This window comes from Chiloscyllium plagiosum, unplaced genomic scaffold (assembly GCF_037043375.1).
Source record: "Chiloscyllium plagiosum isolate Xiang-an unplaced genomic scaffold, Cpla_swu_hap1 HiC_scaffold_4, whole genome shotgun sequence".
NCBI classification, from domain to species: Eukaryota; Metazoa; Chordata; class Chondrichthyes; order Orectolobiformes; family Hemiscylliidae; genus Chiloscyllium; species Chiloscyllium plagiosum.
Genome location: NW_028270142.1, coordinates 8,753,974 through 8,774,222, shown reverse-complemented (window position 1 = coordinate 8,774,222; position 20,249 = coordinate 8,753,974). Strand labels below are relative to the sequence as shown.

Here is a 20,249-nt window from a genome sequence, read left to right as displayed (position 1 = left end):
TTGAATGTGGTTTGAACCACAAAGCTAACCTGGATAAAAACAAAATCCAACTTACTATTCATGTTAATTTTTAAAAATTCAACAAAGAAAAGATACAGGAACTCGTTATACTGAAGGCAGTATATAAGTGAGAATTATATTGTGTATCAACTCATGCAGGTTCCATTAGATTCATAGAGGCCTAGTGCACAGAAAAAAGGCCTTCAGCCTATCGAGTCCATACTGATCAAAGTAACCACATGACTATTGCAATTTTATTTTTCAGCACTTGGCTCATAGCCTTATATGCATAGGTTTCTTTCCGTCTAGCTTCAATGATGTCCCTCCTCTGCTCCAAGGAAAGCAATTCCAGTCTATGCAATCTCTCTTCCTAAGTAAAACTCTGTAGCCCAGGTAATTGGCTGGTAAATCTCCTCTGCACCTTCTCCAACAACCTTGCTTATTACGCACATCAAGTTAACACTGTCAATTAAAATAATGTTTTTATTTTACTTACTTAATCACAGGAGTAAAGAGACTGTGGAGCCGGCAGTAAAGCCTCACACCCTGTTGAACAAAACAAAAAACATTAATCCTTCTGTTAGCAAAACACCACATGTCACTTAGCCATTCTAATGAGCAGGCAGTGCTTTTTTCAATCCTACTCCTTACTTTCCTCTGTCATTGTAGACTGTGTAAGAAGTCACACGACATCAGGTTATAGCCCAACTGGTTTATTTGAAATCACAAGCTTTCGGAGTGTAGCCCCTTTGTCAGGTGAAGCGTTTCCACCTGATGAAGAAGCAGTGCTCTGAAAGCTTGTGATTTCAGATAAACCTGTTGTACTGTGACCTCAGACCTTGTCCACCCCAGCACCTCCACATTATTGTGGACTGTTTGTGTGCTGCAAGGCTGGATTTCATAAGGGCACACATTGCTCATCACTGTTATAGATTAGACCAGGAGCCCCAAAAACATCATTAGGAAATAGCCTAGACCCTAACTGTTATATTTATATAAAGGCAAGTGTAAAGCGCTGTGTTCCGGGTAGGTTTCAATTGGTCCAGTACTAAGCTTTAACCAAAACTACATGACATGGTTAAAATACAAAAACAAATTGGTATTACTAACTTTATTGAAATAGTTAACAAGCTAATGTATACTTAACCACTAATCATCAACTGTTCCAATATAGGCAGCATCCGATAAACACAGCCTTGCCAAGGCTATTTAGCAAAACAGTTAAGTTTCTCATGTGCTGCCTATCTCGAGACCAGCAGAACGGAACACTGAAAGAAACAGTCTGCCGAAGATACAGCAGAGAGCTTAAGTCGTTGGCTCAGCAGCAGCAGCAGGAGCCTTCTTACTCACTGAAAGCAAAACTAAAAACCTTCCTGGCTCTGTGTGAGCCACGAACCCACCCACTCAAGCTTTTGTTGCCTGATTTAAAAACAAAAAGACCCAGGGAAAACTCTCAGCTGTTTACCAGCTGCCTGTGTGAGGTAAACCCATCACCATTGTGGCAATACCTCTCGGAAGTGCTGGCGTTGGACTGGGGTGGACAAAGTCATAAATCATCCGACACCGGGTTATAATCCAACAGGTTTATTTGAAATCAATCAAATAAATACATAAATAACTAAATCAGCCAATAAATCAATCAATAAATAAATCAATAAAACAATAAATCGATGAATCAATCAAATCAAATAAGATGTCAAAGAAACATGTCAGACTATATTCTGGATCAGTGGTGTTGAAAGAGCACAGCAATTCAGGCAGCATCCAACGAGCAGCGAAATCGACGTTTTGGGCAAAAGCCCTTCATCAGCCTTTATTCCTGATGAAGGGCTTTTGCCCGAAACGTCGATTTCGCTGCTCGTTGGATGCTGCCTGAATTGCTGTGCTCTTCCAGCACCACTGATCCAGAATCTGGTTTCCAGCATCTGCAGTTATTGTTTTTACCATGTCAGACTATAGCCTGGTGTTGTGTGATTTATGACACAACATGAGAAACAGCACAGGACACATCTCTCTTAAAGGCGCAGTACTGTCATTTACTGACCACCCACCCGAATTGGTGACTGGTGCACCTGAAACAAACTGCCCTGCAGACAGAGGTGAAACCTGCTGAGAATTGGACAGCCAGCCCTCTCAATGACAGGTATCTTGAAAATAGACTAAAGTACATATGTCCTTCTAAGTCATAAGTCATTCTTCCTGGACTTTTATTGTTGTTCCATTATTTGTGGGTCAAAACCCAGAAACTCAGTACCTGGCAACGTTCTGGCAATGTATTTCCCATATGGTCTGCTGTGGCACACACAGAAGGCTCACCATCACTTTCTCAAAGGCAAGTAGGGTTTGGTATTAAATGCCAGTTCGTCAGTGCCAACCAGACCTCATTAATGACTAAATAAGACAGCTGAGGATTTCATGCAGTATGAGGAAGACATGACCCCCACCCCCCCAACCCCCGCACGGCCCTCTCACAGGTTTATCGCACTCACACATATACTTGACCAAGCTTACACACACACTCTTTCACATGCACTCACACCAACACACACACTCACATACACAGACCCACTTTGTCTCTCCTACATGCGCACACATATAAGTTTATGGAGTGAATTTGTATTTGCAGATTTACATTTTATTTTGCTCAAAAACTGCATAAATTCATGTAAGATTCTTTAAGCCCCATTTTAGGAATAGAATTGACCCAACATTGGTACAGACCTCACCTTCACGCATTTAATGCATTGTCTGAGCTGAGATGACATCTATTATTAGATAAGCTGACACCACCTTGAGAATGTAATTCTGGGATTTACATATTAAAGAACCTAAACCACCATATCCCATTCTAAAAGATGAAAGACTTAATCTAAATTGTTTAATATATTATTACAACTCCATGACACTGTAACCCTTTTGCTATAAATTCTGTGTCGTATGGTCAAGTTCCACAAACACCTAATGAAGAGGCAACACCTAGAAAGCTAGTGCTTCCAAATAAACCTAAAAATCACACAACACCAGGTTATAGTCCAACAGGTTTAATTGGAAGCACACTAGCTTTCGGAGCGACGCTCCTTCATCAGGTGATTGTAAAGGAGTGTCGCTCCGAAAGCTAGTGTGCTTCCAATTAAACCTGTTGGACTATAACCTGGTGTTGTGTGATTTTCAACTTTGTACACCCCAGTCCAACACTGGCATCTCCAAATCATGCCAAATAAACCTGTTAGACTATAACCTGGTGTTGTGTGATTTTTAACTTTGTACACCACCGGCATCTCCAAATCTGTTTGCATTATAATGCATCTGGTGTGTGCAAGTAGTTGGGAGTTGGCAAGCTACTTAGAATCCCTACAGTGTGGGAGCTGGCCATTCAGGGGAGAAAGTGAGGTCTGCAGACGCTGGAGATCAAAGCTGAAACTTTATTGCTGGAACAGCACAGCAGGTCAGGCAGCATCCAGGGAACAGAAGATTCGACGTTTCGGGCACATGCCCTTCTTCAGGAATGAGCAGAGAGTGTTCAGCAGGAGAAGATAAAAGGTAGGGAGGAGGGACTTGGAGGAGGGGCGTTGGAAATGTGATAGGTGGAAAGAGGTCAAGGTGAGGGTGATAGGTCGGAGTAGGGTGGAGGCGGAGAGGTCAAGAAGAAGACTGCAGGTCAGGAAGGCGGTGCCGGGCTGGAGGGATTCGGCTGAGACAAGGTGGGGGGAGGGGGGATGAAGAAACTGGTGAAGTCCAAGTTCATCCCCTGTGGTTGGAGGGTTCCCAGTCGGAAGATAAGACGCTCCTCCTCCGACCGTCGCGTTGTTGTGGTTTGGCGGTGGATGAGTCCAATGACCTGCATATCCTCGGTGGAGTGGGAGGGGGAGTTGAAATGCTGTGCTACAGGGTGATTGGGTTGGTTCGTCCGGGTGGCCCAGAGGTGCTCTCTGAATCGCTCCGCAAGTAGGCGGCCTGTCTCCCCAATATGGAGGAGGCCACACCGGCTGCAGCGGATGCAGTAGATAATGTGGGTGGAGGTGCAGGTGAATCTGTGGCGGATATGGAAGTTTCCTTTGGGGCCTTGGAGAGAGGTGAGGGGGGAGGTGTGGGCGCAAGTGTTACACCTCCTGCGGTTGCAAGGGAAGGTGCCGGGAGTGGAGGTTGGGTTGGTGGGGGGTATGGATCTGACAAGGGAGTCGCGGAGGGAGTGGTCTCTACAGAAAGCTGATAGAGGAGGGGAGGGAAATATATCCTTGGTGGTGGGGTCCGTTTGGAGGTGGCGGAAGTGACGGCGGATGATGCGCTGTACATGGAGATTGGTGGGGTGGTAGGTGAGGACCAGTGGGGTTCTGTCCTGGTGGCGGTTGGAGGGGCAGGGCTCAAGGGCGGAGGAGCGGGAAGTGGAGGAGATGCGGTGGAGGGCATCGTCGATCACGTCGGGGGGGAAATTGCGGTCCTTGAAGAAGGAGGCCGTCTGTGTTGTGCGTATTTTGAACTGGTCCTCCTGGGAGCAGATGCGGCGGAGACGAAGGAATTGGGAGAATGGGATGGCGTTTTTACAGGGGGCGGGGTGGGAGGAGGTGTAGTCCAGGTAGCTGTGGGAGTCGGTCGGTTTGTAGTAGATGTCCGTGTTGATTCGGTCGTCTGAGATAGAAACAGAAAGGTCTAGGAAGGGGAGGGAGGAGTCCGAGACTGTCCAGGTGAATTTGAGGTCGGGGTGGAAGGTGTTAGTGTAGTGGATGAACTGTTCAACCTCCTCGTGGGAGCACGAGGTAGCGCCGATACAGTCATCAATGTAGCGGAGGAAAAGATGGGGGGTGGGGCCAGTGTAGTTGCGGAAGATGGATTGTTCCACATACCCTACGAAGAGGCAGGCATAGCTGGGGCCCATGCGGGTGCCCATGGCTACTCCTTTTGTTTGGAGAAAGTGGGAGGATTGGAAAGAAAAGTTGTTCAGGGTGAGGACCAGTTCAGTCAGTCGAAGGAGGGTGTCTGTGGAAGGGTACTGGGTGGTACGGCGGGAAAGGAAGAAGCGGAGTGCTTTGAGTCCTTCGTGATGGGGGATGGAGGTGTACAGGGACTGGATGTCCATGGTGAAGATGAGGCGTTGGGGACCGGGGAAGCGGAAATCCTGGAGGAGGTGGAGGACGTGGGTGGTGTCACGGACGTAGGTGGGGAGTTCTTGGACTAATGGGGACAGGACCGTGTCGAGGTATGCCGAGATGAGTTCGGTGGGTCAGGAGCAGGCTGAGACGATGGGTCGTCCGGGGCAGTCAGGTTTGTGGATTTTGGGCAGGAGGTAGAAGCGGGCGGTGCGGGGTTGTGGTACTATGAGGTTGGAGGCGGTGGATGGGAGGTCCCCTGAGGTGATGAGGTTATGGATGGTCTGGGAGATGATGGTTTGGTGGTGGGGGGTGGGGTCATGGTCAAGGGGGCAGTAGGAGGAGGTATCTGCGAGCTGGCGTTTGGCCTCAGCGGTGTAGAGGTCGGTGCGCCAAACTACTACTGCGCCTCCCTTGTCAGCTGGTTTGATGGTGAGGTTGGGGTTGGAACGGAGGGAGTGGAGGGCTGTGCGTTCCGAGGGTGAGAGGTTGGAGTGGGTGGGAGGGGTGTGGGAGTTCAGGTAGCGGTTAATATCGCGGCGGCAGTTTGCAATAAAGAGGTCGAGGGCAGGTAGGAGGCCAGCACGGGGTGTCCAGGTGGACGGGGTGTGTTGGAGGTTGGAGAAGGGGTCGTCAGAGGGTGGGTGAGGGTCTTGATTGAAAAAGAAGGCACGGAGGCGAAGGCAGCGGAAGAATCGTTCAATGTCACTCCGTGTATTGAATTCATTGACCCGAGAACGTGTGGGAACGAAGGTGAGACCCCTCCTGAGGACTGATCTCTCATCCTCAGAGAGGGGCAGGTCCGGAGGGATGGTGAACACACGGCAGGGCGGGGAGCTAGGACCTTCAGCCCATCAAGTCCTCACTGACCATCCTACCCAGACCCACATCCCCTACCCAGATTTCCATGGCCAATCCACCCAGCCTGACACTATGGGTACTTTAGCATGGCCAGTCCACCCAGCCTGCACATTTTTGGACTGTGGGAGGAAACTGGAGCACCCGGAGAAAATCTGCACAGACACAGCGAGAATGTGTAAAAATCCACACAATCACCCGAAGTTGGGGATTGAACCCGGATCCCTGGCGCTGTGAGGCAGCAGTGCTAACCACTGAGCCACCATGCCATTTTATATAGAAAATTGATTGAAGAGCAGGAGGGCTCCAAAACTGCCCCTTCCCTAGGCTGCAGATGCCTCCCTGCTGTAATCGGGAGTGACTTGCCTAGCTTCAGGTTCTCTTGTAGTTCTGGGTAGACTGATTTATTAACCTCAATTTTGGCAAGCGGTTTTATGGATTCCATTCACCAATCATGTTAGAAGATATCTAACTGCTCTGCGACATTCCTGAACTGAATGAATGTCCAGGATATTAATCCTTAAATTATTCAGTTCTGTATTTCACTGATAATATTATGCTTCAGCTGTATTGTTTGGCATTTATTTGGCTATCCTAGATGGACAATTGCAATCAGATTCTAATCCAATCCTTCTTAAAGGTACTGATTAGGCATTAAAGTCACCAGAGGCTTACTCTCTCATCAGAGAGAGCAGACATACACGCAACTGGAGGTCAATTTAACCTGAAGGTCACCATACTGCTGATGAGGGGAGAGGTTGAGAAAGTGAAACCTTTATGGTCAATACAGGAATTCAACCCACACTGTTGGTATCATTTTGCATTGCAGACCAGCCTTCCAGCCAGCTGAGCCAACCAACTTGACATACCAAATCACCAGACTCAAAACATTAACTCTGATTTCCTTCCACAGATGTGGCCAAACCTGCTGAGTTTTGCAATCAATTTATGTTTGTGTTTCAGATCCACCCAATATCCTGCTTTCAAATTAGTACTGAGGGTCCTGCAATCTCATATAGACTGTACTCAGTGTGGAAAAAAAGCTGCTCTCAATAATTCTGCTTGATGATAATTAATTATGCATTTATGCCATCTCGTTCCACAAACTAGGTTTACAAGCACAAAATAAAAATAAGGTTAAAACTCCAGCAAATGTACATTGATGGTGCCTACAAATAATGTGATAAAATTACCAAATCTATTCTAGAATATTTTAGCTTGAAAAATCTGAAAAGCTTGAGACCATCCAGAATTTTCACAACAGTAAAATTCTGTGAGATTTGTCCCCTGCAAATGTAAAATTCCTGGAGAATTTTTTAAAGTTGAACATGTGATATTGCCATCACTAGCCAGATTGGTATTTAATGAGGAAAGCTAAGGGGGTTATGTGCAATAAATTAATATTTGATCTACTGATTTTAGCAAGAAAAAGTACGGAATGCTTACAATTGGTTCCAATTAGTAATCAAAACTAAAGAAGCTGAAATGACAAAGGGAAAGTTTATTGCATTTGAGAATAGTTCATCTGCTGTCTAATAGTTTGATAAATTATTTCTTCTATCAGCAATGTATTTATATTATAACCACATAGGTTTCCCTTGGGCATTATAAATAATGTCATTGGAAAAATGTTTGAATAATCTATTTTTGACGATATTTGCAATTTTGCTCCAAATGTAAACAAATAAGCTTACATGAAAGCATTTATGATGTAAATAAACAAAGCAAACATTCTATTAGAGTTATATTAGAAAATGAATCTTGCAGCTTGCAGATGCTGAAGGTAATTACTTGGCAGTAAGCTTATTCTTAAATCAAAAGTTAAATTTAAATCCCGTATCATGTTTGAGGTAGGGGAAACCGCAAGGTTTTCTAACAGGTAATGCATGCATTTCAAAGGAATATCTTCAAAATAAATTTGCAACCTTTTAAATCCTTTCTCATAACGATGAGGAGATGCAGGTACATAAAACAGGCAGTTATTGCCTAGCAGTAAGCAGCAGTGATGCGGAGGTACCAGTGTTGGACTGAGATGAAAAAAGTCAGAAGTCACACGAAACCAGGTTATAGTCTAAGAGGTTTATTTCAAATCACAAGCTTTTGGAGCACTGCTCCTTGGCCAGTGTGCCGAAAGGCCATTTCAGAGACATGGCAAGAGGAGGGACAGGAATGGTCTTTGCAGATTCGGGATTTAGGTGCTTCAGCAAGAACAGAGATGGTGGTAAAAGACGGTGGGTGGGGTGGGTGGGGGGGGGGGTGCATTGTTAATTAAGGTAGTATTACAGCAGCTGAGATAACATGTGAAGACTCATCCACGGAGGTAGTTTGGGCTGAGGTTAGAAACAGGAAAGGAGAGGTCACCCTGTTGGCAGTTTTCTGAATTGCTCCAGAGATGTAGAAGAAAGGATAGTAAAGATGATTCTCAATAGGAGCGAGAGTAACAGGATAGTTGTTATGGGGGACTTCAACTTCTCCAGTATTGATTGGGAATAGTATAGTTCAAGTAGTTTAGATGGGTCAATTTTTGTTCAATGTGTGCAGGAGGATTTTCTGACACAGTGTGTAGACAGGCCAACAAGGGGAGATGCCATATTGGATTTAGTACTGGGTAATGAACCTGGCCAGGTGTTAGATTTGGAGGTAGGTGAGCACTTTGGCAATAGTGACAATAATTCAGTTTTGTTTACAATAGCAATGAGCAGGGATACATATATATCACAGGGAAAGGGGTATAATTGGGGGAAAGGCAATTATGATGCAATTAGGCAAGATTTAGGTTGCATAGGATGGGGAAGGAAATTGCAGAGGATGGACACACTCGAAATGTGGAGCTTATTCAAGGAACACTACTGCAGGTCCTTGATAAGTATATACTTATCAGGCAGGGAGGTAGTTGTCGAGAGAGGGAGCCATGGTTTACTAAAAAAGTTGAAGCTTTTATCAAGAGGAGGAAGAAGAAGGCTTATGTGAGGATGAGGCATGAAGGCTCAGTTGGAAGGTTTGAGAGTTGTACATTAGCCAGAAAAGATCTAAAGAGAGGACTAAGAAGACCCAGGAGGGGAAATGAGAAGTTGCTAGAGGTGACCTTATAGAAGTTTACAAAATTATGAGGGGCATGGATGGGGTAAATAGGCAAAGTATTTTCCCTGGGGTCGGGGAGTCCAGAACTAGAGGGACTAGAGGTTTAGGGTGAGAGGGGAAAGATATAAAAGAGACCTAAGGGGCAACTTTTTCACCCAGAGGGTGGTACATGTATGGAATGAGCTGCCAGAGGAAGTGGTGGAGGCTGGTATAATGGTAATATTTAAAAGGCATTTGGATGGGTATATGAATAGGAAGGGTTTGGAGGGATATGGACCGGGTGCTGGCAGGTGGGACTAGGTTGGGTTGGGATATCTGATCGGCATGTACAGGTTGGACCGAAGGGTCTGTTTCCATGCTGTACATCTCTATGACTCTATGACTCTAAAAGCCAAGGCCTTCTATAGGTATATCAGGAATAAAAGAATGGCAAGAGTAAGATTAGGGCCAATCAAAGATAGTAGTGGAAAGCTGTCTGTGGAATCTAAGGACATGGGGACGGACTTAATAAATACTTTTTGTCAGTATTCACATTGGAAAAGGGCAATGTTAGGAAGAATACGGAGATACAGGCAACTAGATTAAATGGATTGAGGTTGACAAAGAGGAGGTTTTAGCAATTTGGAAGATCTAAAAATAGATAAGACCCCTGGGCCAGATGGGATGTATCCTCAGATTCTCTGGGAAGCCAGGGAGGAGATTGCAGAGCTTATATGTCATCATTGTCAGCAGGAGTAGTGCCAGAAGACTGGAGAATAGCAAATGTTGCTCCCTTGTTTAAGAAGGGGAGTCAGGATAACCCTTCTAATTATAGGCCACTAAGCCTTAATTTGGTTGTTGGTAAGGTGTTGGAAAACATTGTAAGAGATAGGACTTATAGTCATCTGGAAAGGAATAATTTGATTATGGATAGTCAACACAGTTTTGTGAAGTTAAAAATCGCACAACACCGGTTATAGTCCAACAGGTTTAATTGGAAGCACACTAGCTTTCGGAGCGTCGCTCCTTCATCAGGTGGTTATGTGAAGGGTAGGTTGTGCCTCACTAACCATATTAAATTCTTTGAGAAGGTGACAAAACAGGTGGATGAAGGTAAAGCAGTTGATGTAGTGTATATGGAGTTCAGTAAGGTGTTTGGTAAGGTTCCACATGGTAAGCTATTGCACAAAATACAGAGTTTCGGGATTGAAGGATATTTAGCAGTTATTTGGCGAGCTGAAAGAAGACAGAGGGTGTTGGTTGATGAGAAATGTTCATCCTGGAGCTCAGTTACCAGTGGTGTGCTGCAAGGGTCTGTTTTGGGGCCACTGCTGTTGTCATTTTTATAAATGATCTGGATGTGGGCATAGAAGGATGGGTTAGTAAATTTGCAGATGACACTAAGGTAGGCAGAGTTGTGGATAGTGCCGAAGGATGTTGTGGGTTACATAGGAACATAGATAAGATGCAGAGCTGGGCTGAGAAGTGACATATGGAGATTAATGCGGAAAAGTATGAGGTAGTTCACTTCGGAAGAAGTAACAGGAATGCAGAGTTCCGGGCTAATGGTAAAATTCTTGGAAGTGTGGACAAATTGAGAGATCTCACTGTCCAGGTGCATAAATCCCTGAAAGTTGCCACCCGGGTTAATAACGTTGTTAAGAAGGCATATGGTGTATTGACATTTATTGATAGGAGGATTGAGTTTCAGAGCCACGAGGTCATGCTGCAGCTGTACGAGACACTGCTAAGGCCACACCTGGAGTATTGCATACAGTTATGGTCACTGCATTGTAGGAAGGATGTGGAAGCTTTGGAAAGGGTTCAGAGGAGATTTACTGGGATGTTGCCAGGTATGGAGGGAAGGTCTTACGAGGAAAGGCTGGGAGAACTGAAGCTGTTTTCATTGGAGAGAAGGTTGAGAGGTGACTTAATCGAGATGTATAAGATAATCAGAGGCTTTGATTGGTTGAATAGTGAGAGCCTTTTTCCTCAGACGGTGAAGGCTAACACGAGGGGACATAGCTTTAAATTGAGGGGTGATAGATTTAGAACAGATATCAGGGGTAGGTTCTTTACTCAGAGAGTAGTAGGGGTGTGGAACGGCCTGCCTGCAACAGTAGTAGACTCGCTAACGTAAGGGCATTTAAATGGGTATTGGACATAGATATGGATAATAATGGAACAATGTAGGTTAGATGGGCATCAGATTAATTTCACAGGTCGGGTGCAACATCAAGCGCTGAAGGGCCTTTACTGCGCTGTAACGTTCTATGTTCTATGTGATTTTAAATATATCTGTTGGACTATAACCTGGTGTCATGTGACTTCTGAATAAGTAATGGAACATTCCCTCATGGACTCTTTTCCAAATCAATGTGAAAACCAATGGGAATAATCTTTCACTTTGGACTGCTAGGAAGTCCTTGCATCTTGCAAGAATGTCCACAGCATTATCTATTGACTTATTTGGCCCAAGGTTACACATCATCAGCTGAAGAACCAGCGAGAACTTGTATTTCACAAATCATAAGAGATGCATCCTGTTCAAACAACATACATCTTCAATCCCACTTCCAAAACAACATTCATTATTAATCTGATTTGATGTCCATTTTATTAGCATGATTTTGTTCCTGCCAATTTCCATTTTATTGTCAAATTATGGTTACTTTGTGCCCACCCAGGCCACAGCAGAGAAAGTCAGTTAAAACGTGCTAAATTATTCAATAGAGAGCCATTAGAACCAGCAGATGGAGCAGACTTGAATCCCATCATCCTGGTTACAACAAAATACAAGACCCGGAGGGGAAAGAACGGTGTGTGGAGATGAATTCCTGTAACATCTAGTTTCCTTTCCTTTCAATAATCACATATCTATTGCAAGTGGAATGATCAAATCCTGCCCATGAGTAAAGCTGTTCTGAAACACTCAGGTTTCTGTCCAATCTATCCATCAGTCACTGATTAACCCAGTGCATCAGCCAGTGAAGCACAGCCGAATGGGTAATCAGAAAATTAAACAAAATGTGAGCACTATCTCTTCATTATGCCCAGAGTTGTGTAGTTTGAGTGTTTCACAGAACTCCTACAGCATGGAAACAGGACATCTGGCCTAACATGTCCACACCGACTCTCTAAAGGGGGTCTCACCCAGACTCACATCACTACCCTATTCCTATAACCATGCATTCCCTCAGGCAAACCCACCTAGCCTGCACATTACAGGCAATTTAGAATGGCCAATCCATTTAACCTGCACATCTTCGGACTGTGGGAAGAAACCAAAGCACACCCACACAGACACAGGGAGAACATGCAAATCCACACAGTCACCCAAGGCTGGAATTGAACCCAGGAACCTGGCTCTGTGAGGCAACAGTGCTAACCACTGAGCCACCAGCACGTTATTGCAAAGTCATTTCCAAAAAATAATATTCACCTTACGAGATGCCACAAATATATTCTACCTTAACTTCAACTCCTTCTGTCTCTGACCTGTATAAAATGCACTAAAGCAGTCTCGGTATTACCTTGGAGATAATGTCTTGAATTTGACTTCTTGGGTGATATGTTCCATCGTCATATCGAAATCTGTACAGCATATGATCAGGTTTAAACTGGTGTTTGTCTGTTACTGAATACCAAAGTACATTAGTCAAAAACAAGCAGCCATAAAGGTAACAAGAACACTGTTCAAAGCAGCTGAAGTATTCTTAAATACTTTCAACAAGTTTAAACAGTACAACAAAAGCAGAGCAATTCATGATGAATATTACTTTTTGAAATTAATGTAGATATAATCCAGGCTAATTTTATTGCCATCACATTTTCTACCAGATTAATATGCACATTAATAAAGTTTGAATACCAACTACATTTAGACAAAGGGAAGATATAATTTGATCACTGTTGTCAGTTTATACATTAAAATGAACCCAGTTAACATCTCAACTCTGATAAATATCATACAGCGGTCATCTGGGTGCTGTGTCGGTTATCGAATCTATTCCTAATTTAATTCAATCGTTAACCGCTGTGCATATAGCTCCTGCAAAAGTCAAGAAATTTCATAAATTGGAAGAAAACGTATAGCACAGAACATGGAACAGTACAGCACAGGAACAGGCCCTTCAGTCTACAATGTTGTGCCGGACATGATGCCAAATGAAACTAATCCCTTGTGCCTGCCCTTGGTCCATATCCCTCCATTCCTTGCTTATTCACATGCTTGTGCAAAAGTCCAGTACACTCCACTTTTGTATCTCCACACTTCTACACTCTCTGTGGAAAAGACTTGCTCCTCACATCTCCCTTGAACTTTCCCCCTTTCACCTTAAATGTATGCCCCCTGCTTTCGACATTACAACTCTGGGTGAAAGATTCTGACTATCAAACCTAAATGTGGAGGTGCCTGTGTTGGACTGGGGTGGACAGAGTTAAAAATCCCACAACACCACATTATACTCCAACAGATTTATTTGGAAGCACTAGCTTTCAGAATACTGCTCCTTTATCAGCTACTTGAAAAAGGAGCATTCCTCCAAAAGTTAGTGCTTCCAAATAAACCTGTTGGACTATTAACTTGTTGTTGTGGGATTTTGAATTTTAACCCTATCTATGCATTTCATAACTTTATAGATTTCTCTCCCCTCAAGCTCTGTCACTCCAGGGAAAACAACCTGAGTTTTTCTAAACTCTCCTTATAGCTTACATCCTCTAATCCAGGCAGCATTCTGGTAAACCTCTTCTGCACCCTCGCCAAAACTTCCACATCCTTCCTGTATTGTGGCAACCAGAATTAAACACAATTCTCAAGTGTGGCCTAAGTAAAGTCTTAAAAGCTGCAACATGACATCCTGACTGCTGCACTCAATTCACTGGCCATGTGGTTTAATGCTGAGTGTGAGAAGATAATGATGGGGGGGGGGGGGGGGGGGGCAAGAGGAATTAGCAGAAATATGAAGCAGGAACATCATCGTTAGCTTGCAACATTTAGAATCTCCAGTATGTACCAACACTACACACATAGAGCTAGAATCTATGTCAGGTTTAATCAAAAATAAATTTATTGCACTGAACATAAGACAGGCAAGTAGCAAAGGTCTGTCTCTAAAGGGCATTGGAAAAGTCAAGATTGGAAACATCAGGACGGAGGCAGTCAACAAACTCAAGCACCTTATAGGAACAAATTACTGCAGATGCTAGAGTCTGTACTGAAAACAATAAATGCTGGGGATCACAGCGGGTCAGGCAGCATCCATGGAGAGAGAGAGCAAGCTAATGTTCTGAGTCCAGATCAGACTCTTCATCATGTACCTTGGTTCAATGATAAAAGCCTAAACACACGTACCAGCCGGTTTTACAATAGTTTCTACCCTACTGCTGTTAGAATACTGAATGGATTCACAAACTCTTAACATTCACCTGTGTCCTGGAAACTGGTGCTAATTGATGATTCAGTGCTCACGATGACTAAGACCTGTCATACTGAATAAAGTCACTCAACACCTGCCTGCTTCCTTTACATAAAGTCCTCCGTCACTTAACTTCCTTTAGATTATCTACCACCCCATTATAATTATTCAGGACCAAAAACGCATCAAGATTCAGCAGAAATGAACTTTAAACTTGAAGTAGTCAAGCTGTGATTATTTTGCATTATAAAATATTATGTAAAGGTGGCAATAAGCAACATTCAGTAATAATCGGTAGAGAGATAGAGACAGAGTTAATATTTCAAGTCTGATGTGACTGTTCCTCAGAATATCTCTTCAGTCAGACTGGACTCCAAACACTAACTCTGTCTCTCTCTCTCTCTCTCTCTCTCTCTCTCCCCTCAGATGCTGTCAACCCTGCTGAGTTTCTCCAGCATTCTCAGTGTTTGTTTCAGATTTCCAATACCTGCAGTATTTTGTTTTCATTCATTAATAATGTTCAGTAGCAGCAGTATGTGCTATCTACAAGATGCAGTTTAGAAGTTCACCAAAGATCCTCAGACAGCACTGTCCAAACCTACGACCACTTCCATCCAGAAGGTCAAGGGCAGCAGATACAGAGGCAGTCCACCCCCTGCAAGTTCCACTCCAAGCCACTCACCATCCTGACTTGGAAATATATCTCATTCCTTTACTGTTGCTGGGTCAAACTCCTGGAATTTCCTCCCTCAAGATATCGAGGGTCAACCCACAGCAGGTGGGCTGCAGTGGTTCAAGAAGCCATGCTGTGGAGGTGCTCGTATTGGACTGGGATGGACAAAGATAAAAATCACACAACAACAGGTTATAGTCCAGGTAGCTACCCGATAAAGGAGCAGCGCTCTGAAAGCTTGTACTTCTAAATAAACCTGTTGAACTATAACCTGGTGTTGTGTGATTTTTAACATTGTTCAATTAGGCAGCTCACCCCTACCTTCTGAAGGGGCAACTAGGGGCGGGCAATAAATGCTGGGCCCAGCCAGCGATACCCACATCCTACAAATGAATAAAAATAAATAATTACTTCTATGACCCAGTGAACTTAATTGCTCTACCTCTCAACTTATTATTCCTATATGTGTTCACAAAGTGAAACGAGGTTCAGGGATGGTTGGCTTAGAAAACTTTCTCTGGATCCTGAGGTACCTGAAAGGACTCAGTGTGAGGAAACTAGTTTCCAGCAGCATACCTCTTAAGCTGTCAAAAGGTTTTGTTCAAGCAATGGAGAAAACCTGAATGCAGGTTCATTGTCAGTTTCTGAAGAGAATGGGGGAACTTGCACCAACCTCCAACAGCCCCACCTGCAAGTGATGAGGTGCTACAGATTCGGGGAAAAGTAGGTGTGTTGCACTGTTCCTTGTCAATTCAGAAAGCACAGATGTTTGGGGAAACTCTTCCTAACATCAAGAGCAACAGACTGTTGCCGTCAGCACAGTTTCCTGTGGAATATAAGGAACCCTCTGCAGTGCATCGTAAATGTAGTTTCTTTGCATTTGTACATCATTTTCTCTAGGCAAAATCCTCTCTGCCATCTCCACATTTAATCAATGCTCCTTAACCCAAACTATTGAAAACCAGGCCACAAAACCCACGTCCTCAGCTCAGTTAGCCTCATACTTCAGATGAAGAACACTATTCCCCCTTTTACTCTCTGAATCACATTGTAGGTCAGTACAATGTAGTATAAAATCATTTTCACAACTTCTTCCCATGTGGCTGGCCCTTGGTCTGGTAATTATCCTGAGCAAAGTGATTACTAGTGAAGATAATGGAAGTGTTTGAAGAAGCAATACTTCAATAAAGTGGATTTCTATGACACTCAGTTATTGAAGAAGGTGCCCTCTCAGTGGTGCAGGAGCCAATTCAATATCCCTTGTGCATCCACAAGAAATAATTCTGCCTCCCTCTGCATTCTACACTATAACTGAGGAATCAAAGCGTTTCTGTTGGGAAATCCACGTTTCTAGTCAACAAAGACTATTCTTGCGGTGTAACAACTAAAATTAATCACATGGAACAATCAAACTAAGCCTTTTGGCTGTAGTAATTAATACAATCTACTTAATGATGAATCTACCTTAACAACACCATCCATGAGTTTATACCACCACTAATAATTTCAGGAAGATGCAACAGGCGTTGAGTGGGGAAGAGAGTTTTGACAGCACCCATTCACTTGCAGCAATATCTCTGATGACTGAGCTAAAAGGTACTGCTGCATTTTCCAATGAACAAGCCAGTTTCCTCTCTAGGGCTGGATTTCAAGTGGCCTCAATTGCCGTCCCATTTCACTCCGTTTAATGGCTCAGAACCATTCCAAATGGATGTTAAGTTGAAGAAAAATCCAACCTTTAGGGACAGTAGAAACATCTGCGCATTCAAAAAGAGCAAGATAATATTACAGCACTAGAGGGAAATTTGAACAGAAGCAGTTGGGTTCCAATTTTCCAACTCAAAGGTAAATCCAGACAAGCACTCAGCTGTAAATAATCAAACATTTAAGGATGGGAATTTGAAAGCTTTTTGGGTTTTTTTTTCTCAATGCTACAGTTGTTAAATTAACTCCTTCAGACAAACAAGATTATAATCAACAGTGGAACTTCACGTAGTGTATCACGTGTAATTTATTTCATGTTTCCCTGGAGTGGTGGAGGTTGAGGGGTGATTTTACAGAGCTTTATAAAATCATGAGGGGCATGGATAAGGTAAATAGACAAGGTCTTTTTCCCAGGGCAAGGGAGTCCAAAACTAGAGGACATAGGTTTAAGGTGAGAGGCGAAAGATTTAAAAGGGACCAAAGGGGCAAATTTTTCACACAGAGGGTGGTGCGAGCATAGAATGAACTGCCAGAGGAAGTAGTGGAGGCTGAAACAATTACAACATTTAAAAGACATCTGGGTGGGTATATGAATAGGGTTTAGAGGGATATGAACCAAATGCTGGCAAATGGGACTAGATTAATTTAGGATATCTGGTCAGCATGGACGAGTTGGACCAAAGGGTCTGTTTCCATGCTGTACATCTCTATGATTCTATATCCTTCCATACACTCAGTCAGAACAACCCCATAGTCACTCACCATGATGGATGATTCCATTCTCCAGCAATGCCTGACCCAGATGTACTCCTTCCTCGGGTTTACTGATCTCTTTAATTTCCAGCAACCAAGCAACAAATTCACTGAAGTGTCAAAGCAGCAAAAGAAAGGAAGATGATTTAAATCAAAAGTAAATTACTTTAAAAACAGTCACTCTGCAATCTCTCCCATTCGACATTGTAACCTGTCAGAATTTCCATTACTCCAAATTCACCGTAACTGTGATTAATTGTTACAGGAGTCATGATTGCAAATGCTTTAAGTCTGACAACAGCGTAAATTGCAAACTTACCCTGTAATAAATGAGGGCATTAGTGCTTTTTCAATATTGTGAGAGAGTCTGGATTTTCATTCACTACTCGACCACAGGCACCTAGTTCCAATCCAACATATTCAAATATTTTGTCATGTCATACCAACAGGGAATTTCATTGGCAGGCACCACATGTCCTCTGCATTTAAATACTAACAGCAGGATTTATATTCCCCCAAGTCCAAGGAGATCCAGAAGAGGGTACTTAGATGCAGACAGCTGGTACAGTTCCAAGCTAAAAACAATCAAACTTAAGATCTTCAGGCTCCTTCTTCCTCTTTACACTAGTCTCTTCCTTTACCTGTGCTGCAACAGGACTCATTAATGTTGGACATTGGGGTCCCTTTCTCATGTTTCCTGTACAGCATGAGATCTCATGTAACTGTGCATTTTTCTGGCATTATGTATATTCCAATATCAGAGCAGTGTTCAGGAAATTCAAAGTCCCTTTCCCAACCAGAATGAAAACTAGCCAGCAAGTGAAGATGAGCAAAGGGACAACTGTTATCTGCTTTGAAGAGTTTCCCCACCTTCACCAGGTGGAGGGATTCTAACAAATGATTGACATGGTATAGATTGCCAGCCTCAAAATTGAGACTTACCAACATGTGCTCAGAAACAGAGGCAGTCCTGGTCAAGGACTGCACTCATCAGACTGTTTTCTCCTTCAGACCAAAGACGGACCAGGGGAAACTAAGGGAAGACTAAGTGAAGTGTTCATGTCTTTACAAGATCTACATACTCCGTACCAACTGCCTGTTCATTCTCTGAGCCATCCTGAATTTTCAGGGGTCATTTACTTTTGCTGTCCAATATAACTACTCCATTAAATCTAAACTGCTGCTTCTGAATGAACTGAATAAGCTATTGGTCAAGGTCTTACCAATGGTTGATCACCTGTAACTGTGGTGCCAAACCCCCAAATCAAACATTAACAACAATACACTCCGTCCCAGTGACAAGGATCCTAGCCTGCTTTATAAACCTGGTCCAGGAAAAGGGTTTGGAAGAACAACTGGTTAAGTTGAAACAGAAATCTAATGTCCATGTCCTATATATCAGTTAGCTTCAAACACTTTGCTAAGCATTTGTCTTGATCTCTTCAAAAACAGATTAGTGTGTCAATCTTCAGTTAAAGTATACCTTACATATCTGCCTGTTATCAAAGTAATCTGCTTTAATTATTTATTTATGGTAATGGTTTGTTACTTTTCATGCCAGGTTTTCATTGCAGGTGATGTTCACAAACCTGTTTCCCTCCATACTATCAATGCCTTCCAGCACTTGAAAGAACACAATTTCCACCAGCCTCTTTTTTCCAGAAAGCGCATTTTAAATTGTTATGGACCAGACCGAACCTGCTCAAAATATTTTAAGAAAGTAGCCTTGACCCTAACTTTTTCTTATTTTTAAGGCAAATGTAAAGTGCCGTGTCCCAGATACAATCTGACCGGTCAAACCACTCGACGTTGAGCAAACACAATTTATTTAAACATTGATGTTAAAATACAACCAAAGAAATAGGAATTTAGAATAACTTTACTGGAAAACTTAAGAAAATAACAGATACAGTACCTATTATTAATTAACTGTCCCAATATTGTAACATCCCATAAACATACCCTTTGGCAAAAAGGCAAATTCAGAAGAAAAGGATTTTGTCTCACATGCAATCTAGTAGCCCAGGAAGAGAACTTCCAACGTTTGGCTGTTGTTGACAGATGGAAAAATTGCTTCCACTTCTTCAAGGCCACAACAACTGCTGAATTTTAAAGCTAAAAAAACTAAAAACTAGAAACCCTACTCTGTGAGAGCTGGCCACACCCATCCAGGCTGCTTCTATTGTTCCAACTTTAAACAAAAAATCCAAGGCCTCACAACCTGGTTACTCTACTGGTTCTGTTTAGACCGCTCAGCAGCTCTGCCTTACAACCTCTCTTCAAACAAAAAGGACAAGATAACCTCTTAAAGTCACAGCATCACCACATATGTTATGTTCATAAAAATTCCAATCACTGCTCTGTGTTAGCTGAACAACACCACTCTCAATAGAACCACGTAAAATATTTTGAACAAATGATTTCTGGTTTGGGTCAAAACAAATTAAATAGTACTAAGGTTCCCGAATCTCAATTTCAGCTCTTGTGTGTGAACCAACGAATTGTTCTTATGAGAAATATTCCAGTTCTACATTTTCATTTTGGGGTTTCTGTGGGTAAAAGCGAGGACTGCAGATGCTGGAAACCCCCACACCCCCACCCCCCAATTTACCAATTGTATTCTTTGCTACCTTCCCCCACCCTCCTCTCTGACCTATCACCTCCATCCCCACCCCCATTCACCTATTGTACTCTATGCTA

At 43.1% G+C, this 20,249-nt stretch overlaps 1 protein-coding gene across 2 annotated transcripts in view; it reads right to left on the bottom strand.

The window, feature by feature from the left end:
• Positions 1 to 20,249, bottom strand: part of prex2 (phosphatidylinositol-3,4,5-trisphosphate-dependent Rac exchange factor 2) — a 420,366-nt gene that overhangs the window by 283,061 nt on the left and 117,056 nt on the right. For both annotated transcript variants that reach the window (XM_043689238.2, XM_043689237.2), the window contains exons 11-13: positions 17,559 to 17,659; positions 12,536 to 12,639; positions 497 to 546 (exon numbers count right to left, since the gene is read on the bottom strand). In XM_043689238.2, coding sequence (XP_043545173.2) covers positions 497 to 546; positions 12,536 to 12,639; positions 17,559 to 17,659 — 255 coding nt within the window. The remainder of the gene's footprint in view (positions 1 to 496; positions 547 to 12,535; positions 12,640 to 17,558; positions 17,660 to 20,249) is intronic.